This window comes from Poecilia reticulata, unplaced genomic scaffold, assembly GCF_000633615.1.
Source record: "Poecilia reticulata strain Guanapo unplaced genomic scaffold, Guppy_female_1.0+MT scaffold_247, whole genome shotgun sequence".
Lineage (NCBI taxonomy): Eukaryota > Metazoa > Chordata > Actinopteri > Cyprinodontiformes > Poeciliidae > Poecilia > Poecilia reticulata.
The window spans coordinates 116467-139845 of NW_007615033.1; the positions used below are offsets into that span (position 1 = coordinate 116467).

Sequence of the window (23379 nt, forward strand, 5' to 3'; positions counted from 1 at the left end):
AGTTTGCTGCTTGCCTGTGCACTGCTGGTGATGAGTGAGCAAATCAGGGCTTATTTATGAGGGCTGCTGTATTTGTTGCTGTCATGTGAATTGAGTTGCAATCTGTTGTTCGATGCAAGGTTGACAAAGGTGGAGACTGAACATAAACTAAAACAATGACATGGAAAACACCAATTCACTCAGGAAACTAATGGGATCTGCAAGCCGCCAATAAGTCTCTTTGGGTATGTCACGGCAAGCAATCCGTTTCTTATTACATGATGTTATTTGATCTATTGTTCATATGAAATATTGATTGGCACAGCTTCATGTGATAATCCACTCTAACAGTGATAATCTGTTTTTTTGTCAGAGCTCTGCTTTCTGGTAGAGACAGCAGATCTTCCTGGGACGGTTCTGAATTTTTAAAGGGAGATGCTTTTCTCTTATTTTTTTGCAGTCTTTCTTGGTATTTTCATGAAGAATATATCCAGATTACTTGGTCCAACAGGCTGAAGCTAATGTCTAGTCTGAGAAAAACGTCAGAAAGGATTAGGCTATGCGAACACTATTTTCACTCTCTAAACCCGATTAATGTATAAACAACCAAATGCAGACACAGTGGTGGTTTCAGAGTCGGGTGTATAGAGCTAGCTCTGACTAGTTAGCTAATTAGATCTGGCCCTCTTGGTATAAAATTATGATCTAACTGATTAAACGACATTCTTTTTAAAACTAGCTCAGTTTCACAGGCCAAACACTGTCCTATCTATAAAATTAGCAAAATTTTAGTCAAAGTAAAATTGAAGTTGCAAAAACAAAGACGTCAGACTTTGCAAATAATATAGAAATGACAAGGGGAGGAGTTGGAGCCAAATTGCTACCGCAGTTGATAAACCTGGTAAATTTTCAGCTGTTCTTTGTTAAAGTGACATAAATTGGTTACAATGATTTTCATTCAGTCAGGACTTTACTCTGAATCTAGCCACATGCATCACAGGTAGATTCTAGTAAAGCATTGATTAATGCCTGGTTTTAAAATCAATTAACTGGACTTGTAGCCATTATATTGTGCCCATGTGGCTGGACACCACACGCCACGACGAACCCGATTGAACCTGATCGAACCGTTATACCTGGGATTTCTGTCGGCTAATGTGTCTCTCAGGTTTTGAAAATGGGCCGACAACTCGTGTCGTGTGCGCTGGACATTAGACTAGGGAAATGAGGAAGGGAGGGTCAGTGAAGAGCACCGGAGCTTAGCCTTTTTTCATTCAGTGTCATCAACAGAAAGAAAAAAGGCAGGAAGAGACAATAAAGCCGATAATTAAAATGAGGTCAATAGGTTTAATTTATCGTGCGATTAATTGATTTATCGTTTATTGCGACAGGCCTACATCTACAAGTGATAGTAATATTAATAATAAAATAACAGTTAGTGCAAAGTAGCCTACAAATTCTTTGGTGGGGGGCGGTGAGGGACCTGGATAAAGGCTAGGGGGGCGCTGGGCCAAAAAAGGTTGAGAAACACTGCTTTAGACTAAGGACTGGGACTGAAGTGTAATAAGCCGTCTTCATCTTGTAGTTCTGACAGGTGATCTATTCAGTAAAAAGATGTTTGTTTTGGTAGACTGGGACGGTCACAACTACTAATTACTCCTAGCAATCTGTTCATGTTAGATGCTGCTTCATGGTAATGACCATGTAGCTTTCATATGAACAGTATTAAATGACTTTTAGGCCTTTCAAAAGACAATACATTTGAGTTACCTTCAAACTTGTGTTCACGTTCTGCTAAAGCTAGCCTAATTCTAAACAAAGACACCGTCATTTTTTCAAATTAAGAGCACTTGTTCTGATTATTAAGAAATGTTACATTCTCTCCAATTCTTATTGATAGACCCAACAAGATGTAAAGCACCTAATGAGAGAGGAATGCTTACACCTAAAGCCTGATGTTGATTTTTCATTTTAAAAGACTTGTTCAGTCATTAAAAAGGTTAAGAAACCTGTTGAAGAAGGCTGGTTCTGTTTGGGGGGACAACTATGGAACATCTGGAGATTATTGTGCAAAGAACTTGTCAGGACTTTGGGTTTGTTTTTGATCTTATTTATCATTATGTTTTCTTTAGGTTAGCCCTTCATGGTCCTTTTGATTTGATTATTTGAGGTATTTAGTCTTAGTATTGTCTTGTTATTGCTTTCCTTATTTTCAATCCTTTATAGTGTTTCTAGTTAGGTTCATTCTTTACTTACCTTAGGTTCTGTTATTCTTGAATGTCTGAGTCCATGTCGAGCTTTCTTTAGTGATTCTAGTAATGTTTATTTCTTATTTCATCACCCCAGGTTCAGTTATTCGTACATGTATGAGTTTAGGTATACCTTTCTTTAGTAGTTCCAGTTAAGTATTTATTCCTTCTAGCTTACCCCTTGGAGTGTTTCTAGTTTTCTTATTTTGTCACTTTTGCTTTAGCTGGTCTTGTTGTCTGAATCTACGTCAATCTTTCTTTAGCCGTTCTAGTTAGGTTCTTTCTTTGTTTAGATCTTGTAGTTACTTTATGTCTATGTTCCTTAGTTCTCATTGTTATTAGATCAGACTTGTTTCTATTTAAGATTTTCCCTTCATGTCTTTTTCTTCTAGTTTATCAGGTTTTCTTTAGTATTAGTGTTTTAGTTTTAGAAATATTTTCAGCTCCCTGGTGTTTCCTCCCTGTTTTCTCCAGTATATCTCCTTAGCTTCCCTGTGCCACCTTCTCAGCTAGCTCCTATGCCAAATACTCACACCTGCAGTCCGTTATCTCATCTCATTAGGCTCATTGTTCCATTTGCAACCTCCCAGTATTTAAGTTCCTCTATCTCAGTCACACCTTTCCAGTCTGTCTTGTTACCCTGCTTGTTGCTATGCTCTCCACATTGCTAGTAGCTACCTTTGTTATCCTCATGTCTTCTGTTTCCTTGCGTTTGAATTTCCCTGTTCCCCTGGATTTTGGTTAGTTGGTTGTCTTCATTAAATTAAAATATCCACATTACTACTACGTTCACTGCCTGCTGTTTTTGGGTCCACTCCTACTCGTATCATGACAGAAGGATTCTTCATAAAATCAAGAAAATTATAAATAACCCTGAACATCCTCTTCAATGGACATTTATACATACAGAATTTTTTTCATACAGTCTGTTAAATTTACAACTCTTTGAAGAAAATTTCATCAGTTACAACATTTAGTTTCCCTCTGTGAGTAAAGACTCTTTGAAAGGAATTTTGAATTGGATTACAACGGCTTTCCTAAATTAATAAGCAAGTTTCTCATTACGAGTGTGTTTCGATTTCCCAATTGTTGATTAACAGTTTTATTGATATGAAAACTCATTGCCATAGTTACACCCAAATCTTGTTCTGACTCTTCTTCCAAAGTTTGGCCTGCCGAGAGACTGCGATGTGTTGAAAAAGACACACGGAGATCCAAGAAATGTCTTCAGAACAAGAAGCTGGGACTGACTGAGTCGGAACCAGGACTGTTCATCCTGCTTGGACTGCAGTTCCTTTAAATATTTCACAAGTGTCTCCTTTTCTTAATTGTTTCTTTTCTTAAAAGCCAGAGTACCCAGAGAGAACCCATGCATGCACAGGGAGGACATGCAAACTCCATGCAGAAAGACCTCAATTAAACCCAGAACTTTCTTGCTGCAAGGCAATGGTGCTACCAACTGCACCACTGTGTGAATTCACATATGTGGATTGTTTTGAGAGGCTCCTCACTTTCTGCTTTTGACTCATGGTTGGTATCAACATGGATGAATTTAGTGCTTTAGCTTATATTTTAAAAACTGAGGAATACTCATTACTTTTACAAATTTAGAGCACACTTAGAAAGTACAGAGAAGTTCAGAGGCTACTTACTTTTCATGATTTTGTAAATTATGATAATTTAATGCAAAGTTTGCATTTTTAATGAACTTTCAATGCAACGTTTAGAGCAACTTTGCATTAAAAGTGTCATTATTTACCGAATGACACTTCATGACAACTGTCATAAACATTCATAAAGACGTCTTTATGTTCATGATAGGTGTTATGTCAGTGACGTGCGGTGAGGTTTATTGCTGGGGAGGCACTGACTTATGACTTAAGACATCATCCATGTTATTGGATCTACGGAAATTTCGCGCATGCACACAATGCTGGGGTGCAAAAATACTAATCTTTTACGTGTCATCCATGGCCGCGTTAACTCAGTGAAACTTAGAAATGTAGGTATTAATTTCATGCTATGATCCACAGCAAAGTGATCTGTATTCGCAAAGCTGCAGGCTCGCTGCCATAGCAACTGACAACAATGCCACTTCATGTTTTAGGATTTAACACCAAAAAACATTCAAGAATTTTGCACACAGAACAGAACATTTAGTTTGTTGTWGTAGTACGTTTTAGGCTTAATGTTTTATTAATAAATAATTGCTGTGGTATAGCTACCGCTTCTACTTTACTAAATGATTTAAACATTAACTGTAGCCCACACAACGCACATCTAATTAACAAACTAAACAAAAACATCTTATTGCTAACTTACCTTTACTTATCAATGAAATTCATGCACCCGTAATTCTGCACAAAAATATCTGTTCATCCAAAGCCAAGTCTATCCTCGGCATGTCTTTTCTACTCCGTTTGAGAATCATCAAACTGTCTTGAAGTAAAACTTTCAGCTCCGGAGTTGGTCTTTCTTTAGTCATCTCCTGCTTCAATTGAAAATTTACTTTAAAAAACTGTTTTAGTGTAGAAATGTAGTCTTTCATGTTGACGTCGGAAGAGAGAAGAAAACAAATATATCACTGTACTTTACTTATTTTCTGTGTGGCTAGCTCCATGGCTAGTTCACTGTGTCTGACTCTGCAGTTGTGCATGTTCTGTTCTCCGATATGTATATTTAACAATATCTTGAGGCTACACAGAAGCACGCATGAGACAACTCCATCTTAGCAGGAACTCTTTATTCTGGTCCGCCCCAAACACAATACAGCACAAAGGTTTCTATCCATGGATAGCCTTATACTACATCCCCCTTTCTGAATAGGATTAGGGTCTATGTAAGCACATGTAGAAATGTAAACTTAAATCACACATCAGAAAGATGCGTTCTGTGGAATACCCCAAATTAACTCAGTATCGTACTAGTACTTTTCTACAGCAGAATGTGCTAGAACTCTAACTTATTACTATTTATTTATTCTACTCTAACAGTGCACAAATTTAAATTTCTTTCCAGTCACAGTTCAGCATTAGAACCCAGATTTATATAAATCTCAGAACAGTAATCTCTGTAACATTTAACTTTAGCTACCAAGAGGAAGAGGTGGACTACCCAAATCCTGCTCCAGACACTACTGTTCCTCTGGTTTGCAGATCTGTCACCCACACCTTCTCACCTGGATGTAGGAATGACATGTTGTGGGCCCGGTGTTTACGGTTGTAGTTTTGTCTTTGTTTCTGTCTATAGTTGTTCTCTGCAGTCCTCAGCTTTTCTGTATCAATATTCTGTGGCATCAGCTGTGACTGAGTAAAAGGAACAGTTGTCCTTATCCTCCTTCCCATGAGAAGCTCAGTCGGACTGAATCCATTTGCCAATGGAGCGGAACGGTAGGCCATAAGAGCGAGATACGGATCCCCCAACTTCTTAAAGAGAGTCTTAATAGCTCTGACAGCTCTCTCAGCCTCGCCGTTGCTCTGAGAAAATTTTGGGCTGGATGTTTCATGACTGAAACCCCATTCTTGAGCAAATCTTCTGAAGGAATCCGAAGCGAACTGTGGCCCATTATCAGAACGAAGACGCTCTGGTATGCCATGGCGTGCAAAGATGGACTTGCCGTGTTCGATCACTCCCTCAGATGTTGTGGAGGTAGGCTTTGCAACCTCAAAAAATCTGGAGAAATAATCCACAACAATCAAATATTGTTTGTCCTTAAACTGGAAAAGATCAGCCCCCACCATGACCCATGGTCTTTGTGGAAATTCAGTGGGCAGCAGTGGCTCTTTGTGTTTAGTTCTCTCCTGAAAACACGTGTCACAGGTCTCCAACAGCTTAATCAGCTCGCTGCTGAGACCCGGCCACCACATTGAATGTTATTCCCAAGTGACCCTCATTAGTTTCGATAGAATGTCCTGTCTGAGAGAACCTGGAATCACTATTCTGCTAGCATAAAGAAGCAGGCCATTTTGAACAGTAAGTTTACCTGAAAATGGCAGATAAGGCTGGAAACTTTTCTCAGTTGAGTATTTATCTATCCTTCCACACAACTTTTTTAGCTGTTTGAGTATGCTGTCGTCGTCCTCATCTCCTTGGATTTCCCTCAGTCGTGGTTCCGTGGCAGGTAAGCATGCAACGACTGAGTCAACATACAAGTTGACCTCCTCTTCTTGCGGATCTCCTGACTCACTGAAGATTGGAGCTCTGGACAAAACATCAGCTGTAGCAATATTTTTGCCAGCCACATGGGAAATACTGTAGGAAAATCTCAGTCGCATTCGTAGTCGCTGTATGCGAGGAGGAAGCTCGTTTAGACTCTTCAACCCCAACAATGGGACTAATGGCTTATGATCGTTTCAATGTGAAAACTCTTCCCGATCAGAAACTCTGCGAACCTCTCACAGGCCCATGTTGAAGCGAGAGCCTCTTTGTCAATCTGAGCATACCTCTGCTCCGTGTCGCTGAGAGACCGTGATGCATATGCCACTGGCTTCCACCCTGTGTCAGTGTGTTTCTGGAGGAGAACTGCACCGAGTCAATACGATGATGCATCTGCTGACACACGTGTCTCTGCATTTGGGTCATACAATGCTAGTCCTGGTGGTGTCAGATCTGTTTTAATAGCATTGAAAGCTTGTTGCTGCGACGAACCCCATGACCACATGTTTGACTTCTTCAGAAGATCTCTCAAATTTCTCTGCCAAATGGGGAAGGAACTTCCCAAGATGGTTCACCATACCCAGAAAGCGTCTCACCTCACTTATATTTCTGGGCTACTCCATGGCTCCTGTAGCACTGACTTTATCCAGGTCTGGACTGACCCCTGACGCATCAATGATTTGTCCCAAGAACTTTATTCTGCATTTAGAAAGCTCACATTTGTCATTTAGTGTCACAGTCGCCTCCTGGAGTTGAAACAGTGCCTTCCTCAGTCTTTCATCATGTTCCTGCTGTGTCGTCCCCCAGATGAGGACATCATCCATCTGACAAAGGACTCCATCCAGGCCCTCCTTGCTTCTGGAAGTGCTCTGGTGATGATGAAATCCCAAAGCAGAACAGATTGTAGCAATAGCGCCTAAAAGGTGTGTCGAGAAATCTGGTATGGGTATGTGAGATCCGTCCAGGTATACGCAGAAAAATGGAATAAAGGCCTGAGAAATAACAGTATACCCGGAATAATGATTAAATGATGATTATAAGCGATAAGTGATTATAAAGTGATAATAATAGGTTCAATGAAGAAATGTCTGTAACGAATGTTCAAAACATGTATTCTGTACCTTTAATCAAGTGAATGTTATAGTAATGTATGCTCTGTACTCCTAATCAGTTGATGTTCTGTACTTATAATCAAGTGAAGGATAATGGTTTACATTATGAAGGGCTGAAGGTTGTACTTTTGAGTTAACCAACAAACAATATGATTATATAAAGTCAGCATGTATTATTAAAAATCATAGATACTGAGGTGAAGGAAAAAAGTACTTCTCACTGAGCAAAAGGCTAGGGACAGAAGGGTGAGTCATCAAATGGGGAAGGAAAGCAAGGGTGCGGCAGAGTTGGAAACAGATGGTCAACGGAAAAAAGGGAACTGCCCCGATGAGAAAAGGAACTGCCCCGATGAAGCGAGGAGGCAAGAATGAGTCATTGGAAACTTGAGAAAGAGCCCGGTGCTTTCCACAGGCAGCCCTGCCTTGCATGACATCAGGTAATGACATAATGCGATGGGCAGGTTCCATGGAAACACAGTGCATAAATACTGATGTACGGGACAGAACGAGCGTTCTTCGTCCGCAGCGCAGAAAAGGAGTCTTCAGAGGAAGCTGTCTAAAGATCAGCGGAGGATTACACCGAGGGACCAAGGGAAACTTACTCCACGATTTCACGCTGCCTAGAAGGGACGAGCTCCACCCGCCACCAACCCTGGTTCCAGATTCGACTGAATCCTCTGCCTCTACCCAACGCTCTCAACCCCGGTGCAGCTGACTTGGGAAAGAGACGGAGGTCTTTCAAAGACAAAGAGTCTGCACGTTTAATGGAAAGCGTGAGTCTTCTCTCCGCTTCTCTTCAGTAAAGAGGACTTTGCTCCGGCTGGACAAAGACTCTGACCAAGGACCTCAAAAGATTACAGCTGCCGAGACCAAAGACCATCGGGTATGAGTTGACCAGCTTTCCCCAAAGCCTCGCTCAGTGAATTTAGTGAAACAGGTTAGGAATGAGAACAAGGAAAGGAGGTGATTAATCCTAGTTGATTTCATTATATTTTTGCTTCTTTTATGACTCTTGGAAATTAATTTGTTGTTATATGCCCTTGCCAAAGCTTGCTTAATAAAATTATAATTCTAAAATTCTAATGAGAATTGTGAACAGCGAGTTTAATTGTGTCAGTCTTAATTATTGTTGGTTCTCCTAAATRTRGTAAAGTTAACATACATGATTCTAGAGAMWGGRTGGCTTTGTGTTTTCCTCTGGTGAGTGTTAAAATAATGACCCTGGGACTTAAATCTAAGTCACTAAAMTTRATCTAGCCGTTAACAAGTGCCGTTATTTTAGGAGAGGAGCTACCATTAACAGGAGTGGTTGTAGGGGTTATGTCGCTGTGAGGGCTACTCAGCGGATTGCCCCTCAACTGTAAAGGGTCATAACTTCTGGATCGWAGGTAGTCAGAGCTAGAMGAGTCCTTTCCGACCCCAGTTTAAACAGATAATTCTCCACAAACTATCGCTAGGGTAAGACCCGAGTTTCTGGGGGTTTTCCGGACCTGTTAGACAGAGAACTGGGCAGTAGTGAGTCCAAAGAGTTGTGAGGAGTGGGCGGGACTTACTATTGGGTAGTAACAGACAGGTGTAATGAAGGTGGTTAGCAGGGAAGACTTCCTCGACAGTGGAATCTGCCAGAATCCAGCATTGGCATCCAATTTGGAGAACACTTTTGCTCCTGCTAGCTGTCCGAGCATGTGCTCTACTGATGGGAGAGGATGTTTTTCTCTCATGACATATTTATTCAGTTCTGTGAGATCAATGCATATTCTCAGCTTGCCCGAGTTCTTGGGGACAACCACCATAGGTGCACACCAGTCTGTTGGCTCCTCCACTTTGGTGATGACCCCTTCCAGCTGCATACGGTTGAGCTCCTCTTTAACCTTAGGCAGTAGGCAGAGGGATATCCGCCTTGGCGTTGAGAGGGAGAAAGGCTGCGCATCTGGTGACAGAACAATGTTATACTCGCCCTCCATCAGTCCTAGTCCTGTAAAAAGTTTAGGAAACTCCTGCTTCACAGCATCAATTGAGTCTAAACTTATCTGGTTTACTCTGGCAACCAATTCTAATGCCATAGCAGCACATCCACTCAGTAGTGATGTACATGAATCCTTTACAACATAAATGTCCTCCTTAGTACAAACACTGTTGTTGCTGAGTGTTGCTGTAAACATGCCTTTCACCTTCAATCCGGTGCCTCCCGGTCCCTGTAGGATTTTCTTTGGTTTATCTAATATGCCAAATTGGTACAGAGAATGCAATGTTTCTGGGACAGCAGTGACATCAGCTCCTGTATCTATTTTAAATACAGTCTTATGTTTGTCCACCAGTATGTCCGTCATCCATGGATTGTCTTTAACTTCTCCAGAAAGAGATCCCAGGAAAGCAATATCGATGTCTGTATCTGTGCTTTCTGTAGCAAATCCAGCAGTCACGTCAGATATTTTCTTATTTCTACAATCTACAAACCCTTGCAAAATGTCCCTTTTTCCAACAATAATTGCAGGTTGCTTCTCTCGCAGGGCATTGCTGCATACTGTGTCCTTTGGTGTCGCCACATCTTCTGCACTGTGCCTTTTTATCCTGTGTTGCTTTTGTTGACGATATGTTTGTGCGGCGCCTTCGGTTGACTGGAGCACGCGATCCCGCTCGCGTTATCACGGTCCAACCGCTCACCAACAATGTCCGACTTGAAATTAGCATGAAGCATTTCCTGTTGCTTTTTTACTAGTTCGCTCTGACAGGCTCTGTTTAACGCCTTCTCTAGCATCAGTTCAGCGTCCATTTGTTCTGATAGTCTTTTATCTCTCAGACCCACAACGAATCTGTCTCGCACCATCTCATCATGCAAAGTCCCGTATTCACAGTATTCAGCCAAACAGTGTAACGCGGTGTGAAAGCCGTCAATGGACTCACCCATCTTCTGTTGACGCTGATTGAATTTCGCCCGCTCAAATATAACATTTCGGCGGGCTACGATGTGAGCATCCAGCCGTCCCTTAACAGTCTCGTACTCACTCGCTTCTTGCGGAGTTAGATGCAGGGAAACCAGTATATCTTCTGCCTCGTCCCCCATGGTGTAGATCAGCATATTTACTTGGTTTTCGTCCGCTTGGGTCTCCAAACCAGACGCGTTTCGAAACCTCTCGAAACGCTTTATCCATTTCGTCCAGTCTTCAGCACTGAACGTGAACTTTTCTGGCGGGGCGACTTGAAACTGGTTCATGATGTTGTCGTTCTTATTTATTCGAGCCGTCAGTTCTCACTTGTTCTCTCTCTTCGCTAAGTAGTCTAAACTTCTGACACCATGTTCTGATCTCCGATATGTATACTCAACAATATCTTGAGGCTACACAGAAGCACGCGTGAGACAACTCCATCTTAGCAGGTACTTTTTATTCTGGTCCGCCCCCAAACACAATACAGCACAAAGGTTCCTATCCACGGATAGCCTTATACTACACTGCAGTCACAATATCTGGGATCATGAGCGCCCCCAGCCTGCCTCACACCGTGTCTGTTCTCTGCCATTTCTCATCGCTCCTCCGCACACAAAACACGATACACACACAGTTAGTGACAAAAAACACTGTACATTATATACATAAGTGAAATTATGGAAAATCAGTCCATATATTAAATGTTTCTTAGCCATTTTATTGCCGGCGTACAAACAGGACGAACATGCTCTCATAGAATGGCAGCCAGTGCAGTTAGCGAGAGGCTGCGTAAAGCAGCGAGCTGAGCCTCACCGGCTTCACTTCTGAGCATTTGAATGGGAACATGCGAAAATCCAGTGATTTTGAAGAAAAACTAATCAGAATTGGTTAAGCTAAGTAAAAAATAGATACTTGAAAATAGCAATATAAATAATTTTATATTATATATTATTTTTTCATGATGAGCCTCACCTGCCTCGCCTGACCGCACGTCACGTGTTATGTCATGTTTTTGACAGTGTCATGTCAGTGTTATGCACACCCCTTCAAATAAAGTGTTACCAAACTACCTTAGCAACTAATTTTAGACTCCTATTCTTCCAACCCAGAAAAGAAATTAGACCAGAGGATACTTACTTATGCTTATCTACCAACCCCAAATAGGAGTATCTAGTTTATTTACTTTGAATCAACATTATTAACTTTTTCTTCTTTTGCCCTTTCCTTCGGTTTGTTATTTTGTTTGTATTTCCTTTTAATTCCCGTATAGCCTTGTTGCTAAAAATGTGCTATATAAATAAAATTACCATTATCTTTACCTTTTAGCATCAGATTCTGCTAAATACCATGATGGCATAGCACTAGCATTAGTGCTTCTGGGGTTAGCAAAGCTAATTAGTTAGCAGTACCCTCAACTAGAAGGGAACATAAATTACATTTGCAGGTTTTTGGACTATTTTTACCTTTATGTCTTTAAGACTGGTTGAACTCTGAATATTAAGCTTCCAAATGAGCTATAAGAAACTGCTTACAAACTTTAAACAGAACCTCAATTTGACAATTTTGAATGATCCCTGTAAACCATCAAAAGAAAAACAGCTCTGCAACAACACAAGTGACAGTTTCTCCTTTATCGCCAGGAAGGCTCAGGTTGCACAACAGGTATAATGATACTCTCCCTGCGCCCCCCCCACCGCAGCGCCTCAACCGTGTTTTCAGCACATTATAGGAAATGTGAGCATTTAACCGAATGTCACTCATAAGGTTACTGGCTCTCTACTCTGCTTGCTGCACATCTACATGCTGCTGACCAAGCTCCAAAACACAATCCACCACAAAAAAAAGCCCACAGACAGCTGCCATTTTCATTCACGATGCACTGCCAGAAAAGAGCCAGTCGTATCAAAGAATCTGTGGTGGAAATGAGTCATAGGGATTTCCTGTTCTCATCTAATGATTTCTCAAGCCCTGCGCCAATTTATAAATCTTCAATGCAAGTTGCGGTTTAAATTTTTTTGTAATCAAAGTCAACCTCGTTCATCTTTAGTTGTGCATATATTCATCAACCACAGTTGACTGTGACAATCACATCACAAGTCCCAAATAGATCGGCTTTCTCTTTTTTCAATTAGAGATGGACGGTCAATTAAGCCCTTCTTTCTTTGAAGCCTGTCAAGCTTCATCCTTTATCTTTTCTCTGTAGCAGAAAATATTTTGTCTGAAGAAGTCATTAACAAGCAACTTCCAGTTCCGTCTTTGATTTTCCAATGGAGACAGAGAAGCAACCGGAGGCATTGAAGCAATTAAGATGGAAACTGAGTTTTCCTCTGCATGACACAGTGGAGAGTTAGCCGTGGTGGTGGAGAGGTAGCGGCGGTGGTGGCATACCTGTACTGAGCCCGGGGGCTCCCCTCTGCCTCACAGGCGATAGTTGCCTGGTGGTCCCGGGAGTTGATCGGCAAAATGAGGTCACCAGGCTCCATCCTCCATCTTGGCCCTTGAAATATGACATCCTCTGTACAGGCTACAGAGAAAAGAAAAATATTTTATTTGTACAAGCCAGAAAATCTGTCTGTGACCCTGAAGGAGAAAGTGCTAGAAAAACACACAATGTCAGAACAAAGAAGTTAATCTTTCAGAAAAACAAAATCATTCAATCTGGAATTCTTTTCAGAGTGCTGTATATAGTACATCTCTCCGTCTCTTTCTCTCTTTCTAAAAAAAAAAAGTGTTCTTTGCAAAGATGTGCAGAGAATCCAGCAGGAAGCCGTCCTCGGGCTGCGTTTTGCGTTGTTGCTGTATACGTTTGTTTATCTTGCAGCAAGCTCGGTAAATCCCTCTCACCATTACCAGGCATTAAAAGCAAATGCAAACATGCACTCACTGAGAAAAGAGTGAAGCTGTTAAGTTAGACAATCAGAAGGAATGCCTGGATTTGGACACAATTCAGTAAAAATGCCGGTTTGGAAATTATTTAAAAGGTTCTACATGTTGCAAATGTTGTCTAATGCAGTAGTTTTCTAGATTTTCATACCTCAAATACTAAGGTTTTTATATGAGGGGCCGTTTAGGACAAAATCTATGTTTTGTCTCTCACACGACTCGCACACACTCAAAAAATACCCAAATTGCGCATACACACTACTAAAATGTCACACACACCCACAAATTTTCTCCCACACACATACACAAAATCCTAAAATTGCACGTACACACTACTAAAATGTCATACACGCATACACATTTTATCTCACATGCATATGCAAAATCCCAAAATTGCACATACACATCACTAACATGTCGCACACGCACACAAATTTTATCTTTGTCGCACACATACACTGTACTAACATCTCGCACACGCACACACATTTTATCTTTCTCGCATACACACACTGTACTAACAGTGCATGTGTGCGAGAACCAGCACACATACAATGCGTGGCCGCTATAACGCTGGTTCTAAGGGAACGCCCCCCCCCTCTCTAACATACAAAACTGAGTCTCTCACATACAAAATGAGTCTATATTTTATTAGTATATATGTGCAATCTTAGTCTTGTGACTAAGACAAAAAAAATTGTTTGCGTGTGTGATATTTTAGTAGTGTATGTGTGCAATTTTAGTATTTTGTGAGTGAGTGATGATAGTACAGTGTACGTGTGCGAGAAAGATCAAATTTGTGTGCGTGTGCGACATGTTAGTGGTGTGTATGTGCAATTTTGGGATTTTGTGTATGTGTGTGAGATAAAATGTGTATGCGTGTGTGACATTTCAGTTCTGCTGTAATACAGACTGCTAACGGAGATCCTGCTCACAGCCATCAGCATCTACAACAGCTCTTTTAAGAAATCTTTAGAATTTGAGTTACAACATTTATTTTCCCTTCAGGACAAATAAAGTATTATTGAATTGATTTGAAGTGAATTTTGGTCATTTCTGCTACATTACTTAGCATTAGCATCTTGCAATTAAGTTGTAAATGGTTAATATAAAAACATATCAGGTAAAACTCACTGTTTTGTCTGACAGAAAAATGCTTGGGCGACTGCTACATAAACACTTCGTAGAAGAAAAAAAGCTTAATATACATGCATTTAATTTATGTTTAGGGCTTACATTGCAAAAACACTAAGTCTTACCAAGTTTAGTTAGCCTAGTTTGCAGTGCAAATGTTTTAGTTCTCTTGAAAATGAAGCAAATGTACAAATAACTTTTCAGCAAGAGATAGCTTGTTTTTAATGAATAATTTCTTATATTGATGAAAAAGTACTAGTTCAACTGGCAGATTATTTCACTTATAACAAGACATTTTTTCCCATAAGTAAAATAATCTGTCAGTGGAACTAGTTATTTACTTAATACAAGCTCCTATATCTTGCTGAAAAGTTACTTGTATGCTAGTTTTGTCTTATTTCAAGCGTATCATGATATTTACTATAGAAGCTAGACCAAAATGACTTGGTAAGATTTAATATTTTCTGCAGTGTAAGTCATCTTCCTCCTCTGACAGACACCTGCAGAACCTCTAGCAGCACATGTCACTTATGCTTTATTATGTTATCTGTAATGTTTACTTAGCTCAGGTGTCTAAGAGATGAGTCTAATGAGTCTCGCAGTGCTGGCTTCTGTGAGATTGCCGATTATGCCAATCAGCCGACTGATTGGCATAATATAATAGAGGTGTTTATCATTAATTATCAGTTCAAGACCATCTAACGACAAGAACAGTTGAAGGCTAAAGTTAAGTGCTCAACAAGAGGCACCTCCTAATGCTTGCAGGCATTTTTCACAAATTTCATACTATTTAGTGAACATTTATTTGCAGTAAGTCAAAGTATGAAGCAGAAAGATCTATTTTACAAATTTCTATGTCATGCTACACGCGCACCACCTGCAGACAGCCTAAAGGGAAGGGATGTGAAATGCAATCTGGTACTAAATCAACATGGAGCCAACAGACGGCCAGAGAAGGTCTAATTAATATCCCACTGCTAGCAGATTGAGGCATGTGGCTAGCTATTTCTGCACATGGTAAAAATGTGTCACCAAATCAAAACAGGTTGAGAAGTCAGACAGGACAACGAGCCCAGACTGCTGCTAATGGGAGAGGAAGGGTTGCTTTGGAACAAACAAACAAAAATAAATAAATAAATAACAGAGGCAGAGAAACAAACAAGCAAGAAAAGAAGTGCATATTTGGGAAAGTTCTAGTACTTGGAAACAGGTTTTAATATTACTGTACATTTTTTAAAGGTGGAGTATTATGTGTTTTCCAGGCACATAGTGCCATTTGGTAGCACAGTTGAGTAACTAATACACAACAAATTAAATCAACACTATGCAGATTATATATGGCCCTTATCAAAATTGGTGTTAATTTAAGTCTTACAGAGTTATTTCAAAAATAGTTTGAGTAGTTCTAACTTTTTCAAGTGTTAAAATGACTTAATTTCTTGTTGAAATAACTCTGAAAAGAGTTAAATTAACACCAATTCGGTAAGAACCATATAGACTCGGCATAGTGTTGATTTAACCCTGCAGAATTTGTTGTGTACCTTCAGTTGTTAAAAAACTGCTATATATATCAAATGTAACTTAAAAGAAATTTGACTTTGTAATTTAACACCTTGAAATTGGCCTCTATCTCTTTAAAAACTTCTGCTCTTTCTGAAAAGCCACATTCAGGATGACATCACAACACGGCTGCTCTACTAACCCTTTAAAAACGTTTTTATCAGCATTGCTCTAAGAAGTAACTTCTATAAAGAGCTCAGCAGATGCACAGTTTTACCAGGTTTTTGCTAATTGCTGCTGGCTAGTCTGAGGGAGCTCTATGAGGCAGAAGCTTGGAAACTGCAGGAGTTGTTTCATCCTTGAAGGTGGAGCTGGGGCCACCCAGGCATTTTGCATAGCTGAACGGTTGCAATAGAGATTAAAGGATTTCTCAAACATGCGTGAATGAATCAAGGCAACATTCCAGGTATGTTTTTGGTGAAGGAATAACATTATAGCATGATCTAGAGCAGTGGTACCCAAAGTCGGTCCTCATCCTGCATGTTTTAGTTCTGACTGGTGGTAGTAACAACCTTTTCAACATGTCAGTGTTCTTCTTAGGCCTTCTAATGAGCCATTATTTGATCCAGGTGCATTAAACCAGGGAGAGAATTAAAATATGCAGGATGCCGGACTTCGAGGACCGACTTTGGACACCACTGATCTAGAGATAAAACATAAAATCAACCTTATGTAATACTGCGCCTTCTACACATTGCAGATTACCCCATGATGTTATACAATTAATAAAAACAGTTTTGTAAATGTAAGTTTTACTTTCATATATGGATTTTTTTTACTGAAAATATTTTTCCTCTTCAGGCAGTGCTTCCAACAACAAATATTTTTTGGTTTAGTCTTCTTAAATATACTCCCACCAGTTTTCCTGCAGCGTCTGGCAAGCACAAATTGGTGGGTGGTGGGTAAAGTCAATATTTTTTTTCCCTCTCTGATAAGAAATCCCTATAACATGCTTGCAGAACATAAGAAATGACCTGTGTTGAGAATTATGAATAGAATAAATAGAATAAACAGACATTATTCATTTGAAATTTTTGTTATTTTCTAATGCATAATTGAAGATAGGCTTCCTTACAATCACAAACTGTTCTGCATTTTCGCGTGACAAACCTACACAAAGCAGTGCACAGTTATGGAAGAAAACATTAAGTAATTTTGATCATGTTTTCACAGAGTAAAATATGGACAGTGGAATTTGCATTTGTGTTCCACTTGAAGGAATATTAGGGTCAATTTGTGTCTTCACATCATTGTTCTTTGCAGAACAGTTGAAGTTCATTCAGATTGCATAAAAGTTCATTTAAAAACTTTTGCCATAGATTCCCATTTGGGTTTGGACTTAAAAGAGTTTTCATTCAGTTCAATTGGAACATTTATTCCATTTTCAGCTTCATTTTCACTCTGCACTTTCAAAGCAATCACACTATTTGGAAAAACCTGTTTCCCTCCTTGCCTGTCATGGCGCTGCACCAAGAACAACTAAAAGAAACAGCATAAAAACCTTTGAGGAAGACACTTAGTGCAACCTCCTTCTTTATGAAATATAGACAAAAAATGGAGTGCTACAAATTTTAGCGGTTGAAGGATTTCTCTTTTGTCTTTGGTAAAAGACCACAAGTCACTCCTCTTGCTAGACTGTTTGTTTTGGTTGTATTTACCCAGAATGCCCTGTGCGTTAGTTCACTTCCTGCTTTGAGAGCAGTCTCCAGGCTGCTTGGCGGTCACATATGCATTTGGACAATGCCAGAGTTCACTTCAACCAAATGGAGACCTTGGTTTTTAGTCTGCATCAGAGTTCAATTACATGTTCATACCTCCCCAAACAAATTGGATATTCTAGGGAAACAAACTAGAGTTTGATTAAAGCAGAACTAGAGTTTGATTAAACCAGAATTCATCCTAAGAACTTAATTGTGCTGTCATGTAGACCCATATGTCACATATTTGGACCACCTGACCAGAGAACCTTGTTCCATTTATGTGTCGTCTAGATGACTTGTGACAAACTTCAAGACATCAAGATTTTTTGTCATTATGTTTCTAAAATATTATGAAATTGGAGAAACAGGATTTCTTATAAGTTTTCTTTGGCTTTCTTCTTACCCGTCTGCCATAAAGACTGCAGTAACTATAATAGTTGTAATGTAAAGAGGCGACCAGTGGCACAGTGGTTGGAGCAACAGACCTCACCACAGCCGTCCCCAGTTCAAGACCTATCCTCATTTCCTTTCCTGCATGTCTTTCTCTCCGTCTCCTTCCTATCAGATTACTGTTGAATAAAGGCCACTAGTGTCAAAAAAGTTCTTTAAAAATTGATAAGTAGTTGTACTGTCAATAGATCCTTCCACCTAATTTGAATCTCTGCTGCTCCTCCAGCGTCATCATGAGTTTCTTAGGTACTTCTTTGACTAATGCGGTCCTTTCTACATTTAAAAATTACAAATTCTGCTTCTTCCACCTCGGTAATTATGCATGTCTTTATGCCAGTCTGCCACTTAAAATTCTAATAAATTAATGTTATGTTTGTGGATGGAATAATGCAAATATATTTAAAGGGGCAGTATTTTTTAAAATATATCTGGAGTGCTGCTTTAATTCTTTCATGCATGTTTGAGAAATCCTTTAATCACCATGGCAACCATTCAGCTGTGCAAATCGCCTGGGTGGAAAGATTCACTCAACTCCTTCAGACTAGCCAGCATCAGTTAGCAAACACCTGGTTGAACTGCAAATCTGCTGAGCTGCGTCTCAGACCAATGCTGGTAAAACGTTGTTAAAGGGTTAATAGAGGAGCCATGTTGTGACGACTTCCTGAAGGTTGAGTTTCAGAAAGAGCAAGAGACTTTAAAGAGACAGAGGCCAAATTTCATAAAGTTATTTTTTTAAGCCATATTTGATTTATAGAAAATTTTTATAATTGAAGGTAAAATGGCAGTATGTGCCTTTAAGATCCTTGAACACTTCAGTAAGGCATTACAGATTGTTGATAACAGCAGCATTACAGATGCTACCATTTTACAGTCGTAACACTCAGTTAAGAACCAGCAGCCACAGAGTGAGGCCCTGCTAAAAACGCTCGTCCGCAGGGGAGAGGGAGAGACCGCTTGGATCTGTCTCTCCCTTGGGCGAAGAGCGTGAATTACCCATGAGCCAATTTGAATAACATTCACTGGGAGCCACAATGTCATTTGAAAAAGGATTGACATTCTGATTGAGTGTCTGTGCCTCTCCTCCTCGAATCCCAGGTAGCTGTGCAAGGGCAGAATGAGGAGCGCTGGAAAGTAGATTGGGCTAAAACGTGAGGCTGGATTCATTGCATGGATCCCAATAATGATCTGGACAGACCATAAACAGGAACGGGAACTGGAGTCCCAGGTGTCTGTGCAGTGGACTCTGAATGTGCAGCAGGACACCAGGGGAATGGTGAAGGACATCATGCTGGAAGACCGTACATCCATGTAATTTCTTTAGCTTAATCAGTATAACCTTTATGCTCTATGCAACTTCTCAGGTTATTAGAATTTGTTCTGATTCTGTCATCTCGTCTTTAGCGAATATGTTGTAGGAACCATCCTTGCTACAAAAGACTTTTATTTGAAGTGCAGTGGAAAAAGCATATTTATTCTTTATGATTATGACTTTAGCATTGTAATATTATGATTTCATTTTTGAACTGAAAGAAGAAAAAAATTTAGCATGGCCCTAACACTCTGTCATATACAATAAATTCAATTGTCCAGATTTTTTAAGATTTGTTTTGATTTCTGCCTGACAAGTAGAGTGCATACGTCCTTAATGCAGTGTTTATCAATTCCGGTCCTCAGGCCCCCCTGCCCTGCATGTTTCAGGTGTTTCCCTTCTGCCACACACCTGGATTGAATCTGTGGGTGATTAACAGGCTTCTGCAGCACTTGATGGGCATGCAATCATCTGAATCAGCTATTCTGGAATAGAGGCACATCTAAAACATGCAGAGCAGGGGGGCCTGAGGACTGGAATAGAGAAGCACTGCCTTAATGTATGTACTCTATTTTTTTTATCTGAAATTAAAAAGGTATTTATGATATGACACACTGAAACATGCCAAAAAAAATTCTGAGGGCCAATATTTTTACCCAGCACTGCAGAATGTTACGCCACAGAGAAAACGCAAAAGAGGCAAAAAAGTAATTGTGTGTTATGAATATACCCCAGACACATTTTTAGAGGAAATGTTCTGGTGACATCAACCATGACAGCAAGCTGCGGTGTACTGAGACTGAAATACAATATGTGCTAAGATGTCTTACCTGCAAGGCATCCGGTGATTGATAGCAGAACAATTTGTTTCCATGGTAACATCATCTTTAGTTGCCGAAGGCTAATGAGTCTCTCATCCAATTGCTTCTGAATGGAATGCTCTCCGTTGAATAAAAGAATTTAATCTGAAGAGAAAGTAATTACGGGTGTGATTAAAATGTGACATTTTGATCCAAATACAACAAGCATACACATAAAAACATGATTATAGTGCTACTAAGTTACATAATTCCTTCTTATTATTTTTGAGTTTCACCAATTGAGGAGGAATGAGAATCTTGAAGTGTTGAAAAGAGGAGTGGAGAAACAGGAGACACGAACGGATAAAAAAAGCGTGAGGATATACAAGCTGGCAGTTTTTTTCAGGTGGTGCGGAAGAAGCAGCAGCTGCTAAATAGCTGCGTTTTCTTTTGCTGCGGCTGTTTCCCGCGCCGCCTAACAAGGAAATTCTTTCAGCTTTAAAGAGCAGCGAGGGGAAAGGAAATGATTGACCTAAAAAAAAAAACTTTTCTCTCCCCCAATTTGACTATTAATAGGAGCTGGCAGACTGTGTACCAGCACTCTACAAAATGCCTCTTCCTACTTTAACAATGTGTTTGGTGTCCTATTAAGCAACATCATTGCTGCTTTTCTTTTTGCGTCTGAAAAATGATTAGACTACAAGCAGCACAGGACCACCAGAGATGGCAAAATGCATACTTACAATGCATTGTAAGTATTTACAATGCATTGTAAATACTTATAATGCATTGGCATTGTAAGTAAAAAAAAAAAAGTAATCATTGTTACCCAAAACGGTTTTAAACATGAAGATAATTTTGCTACTTATCCTGTTAGAACATGCTCTTTTAACCCTTGAGACCTGAATTTTCATGTAAAGAACAAAATTATTTTTCATTGAACTAATTTTTACTGCCAGCAATGAAATGAGCAATGAAATAATGGGAAAATTATTATTTTTTTACAAGTAGTTCATGAAAGTCAGAGTTTGTACTCATAAATAACATACAAATTAAACCAGTGCTTACAGATTTTTTTACTTTGCATTGTAAACATATTTAATGTTATCCACTGGGATGGACATTCAACTTTAAAGTCCTGCAATTTAAGAATGGAACATATTTTCGACTTCAAATACTATCACTGGAAATACTTAAAATTATACAAAGAGCAATTTTATTATGGCTATCATAAACTTAAATGTATATTTTTGATGAAAAACAGAATCTTCCCCTTAAGTTTCAGAGCAATGTTGATGACTAAAGCTGACTCATATCAAAAATCATTCAAATGACAAATGCCTTGTTTTTTATTGGTTAAAACCCAGAAATGCATCATGTCCATTTCGTGGACGTGGTGTCTGAAGACGTTAAACCATACCATATTGTTCTGTGAGTTGAGAAGAGTTGCAATCCAGCAAAAAGAAGTACTAATCTTGTTACTACACCCATGAAGATAGCATGATTTGGGTGTAATCTGATGCACCTGCAGACCGGAGGTGGTTGTGCATACTGTTCTATTTGTAAGGCGATCTACCAAAGAAAGTGATGAAACGTTGTCAGTTGTCAGTGTCTTGACAGAAGATGCCTCATAGATCCACCAGGCAGCACATACCGAGTTTGGTAGGGTTTGTATGAATGCATGAGGCTGGATGGCAGAGTTATGCAATTGCTCGGCATATGGGGCGTTAAATTTCCAACATGGGTGTGATGATACGCGCGTGTTTGTACATTGATATTCCTACTGGTTCCAACACTGGGACACCTTTTGTAAGGCAGTCCCCGTCCCTGGTCTCCATGTGGATTAAATTACATCTAAGTTACATTCCATCTGTTCCCCTTAGTTTAGATTTACCTTTGTTTCTGTGTTGTTTTTGGAAATAACCATTATAACATACATAGAAAAACACAGCTAAATGGATTCTAGTCTGAATTTTCTGACTGCTCTTGTAATATTATGAGCCGGTTAGCCTTATTGCTAATTAGCCCTGCTAGCTAATCCTGCCCTACTAAATGCTGTGGGCAGAATGGCTTGTGTTTGTTTCCACTATACACAAAATGACTGAGGATTTTATTATTGTTCAACAATGACTAAAATGTAAATCAAAGCATTTTTTGTATTGTTTTCCTGATTTAAATAATATAGTGAAATATTATTTAAACAATTGAAATGTTCTTATACACTATATATTGAGATTTTAATGACTATGTAATATATTTAATACAGTCATTATTTATTTGAATTTTGATGTGTGTACACGGATTTCTATTGATATACTGAATGATGGACCCGTTTCCTGCACAGGCCAGGATTCAAAGTGATGATGAGCGACAGAAAAAGGCCCAGAACCAAGAATAATTTTTCCTCTAAGGATTCAGACCATTCATCTTCAAATTGGAGGAATTAATATGCTCTGTCCAGGCCGGCAGGAGACTCCTGCAGCCAGTTGAACTCTTTCTTCCCCTTGACTTTGGACTGCTTCTAACCCTTAAGTTCCTGTTGTTTGGGCTGACCAAAACATTCAACGGCATCAGCTTGTTCCACATACAAATGTGTGTACCTTTTTTTTTTTTGTTATTCTTCATGCACAATGACAATAAAAGGAATTCAGATTTAGGTAGTGGTTGTCGGCCATAACAGCAATATTAATAATGGATATCAAACACTGCCCAAATTGTATATTGGTCCATCTGGTTTTGAGCTCAGACACCCCTCATGCGTTCTTGTGGCCCAAAATCTCTTTTTTTTTTTTTTTTACCAAGTTCTATCTAAAATGGATCACATCTTATGAGTGCTTAATTATAAGCAAAACACACACAGGTAACGTTGATGATGCCACATGACATTTAATCATAAGCTAGCTAAACATCAAATAGTGAGTGCAATCTTGCTGACATTTAAATCCATTTCACATAAATCTCAGCACCACTCAGAGCCGTGACTTATTTATTACTGGAACCAGTGGACACTGGTTTAGTCTCTTTCTGTGAAATAGAAGACTCTAACAGTGCAATTCAGAGAAGAAAAAAGGAGGGGCTTTGCTTGAGGTCTGACCTACATCACAGTAAGTGAAAAATGATA

At 39.5% G+C, this 23379-nt stretch overlaps 1 protein-coding gene across 1 annotated transcript in view; it reads right to left on the bottom strand.

The window, feature by feature from the left end:
- Positions 1 to 23379, bottom strand: part of LOC103460464 (contactin-3-like) — a 127191-nt gene that overhangs the window by 98071 nt on the left and 5741 nt on the right. The window contains exons 2-3 of the mRNA XM_008402637.2: positions 20289 to 20423; positions 12811 to 12946 (exon numbers count right to left, since the gene is read on the bottom strand). Coding sequence (XP_008400859.1) covers positions 12811 to 12946; positions 20289 to 20343 — 191 coding nt within the window. The 5' untranslated portion in view covers positions 20344 to 20423. The remainder of the gene's footprint in view (positions 1 to 12810; positions 12947 to 20288; positions 20424 to 23379) is intronic.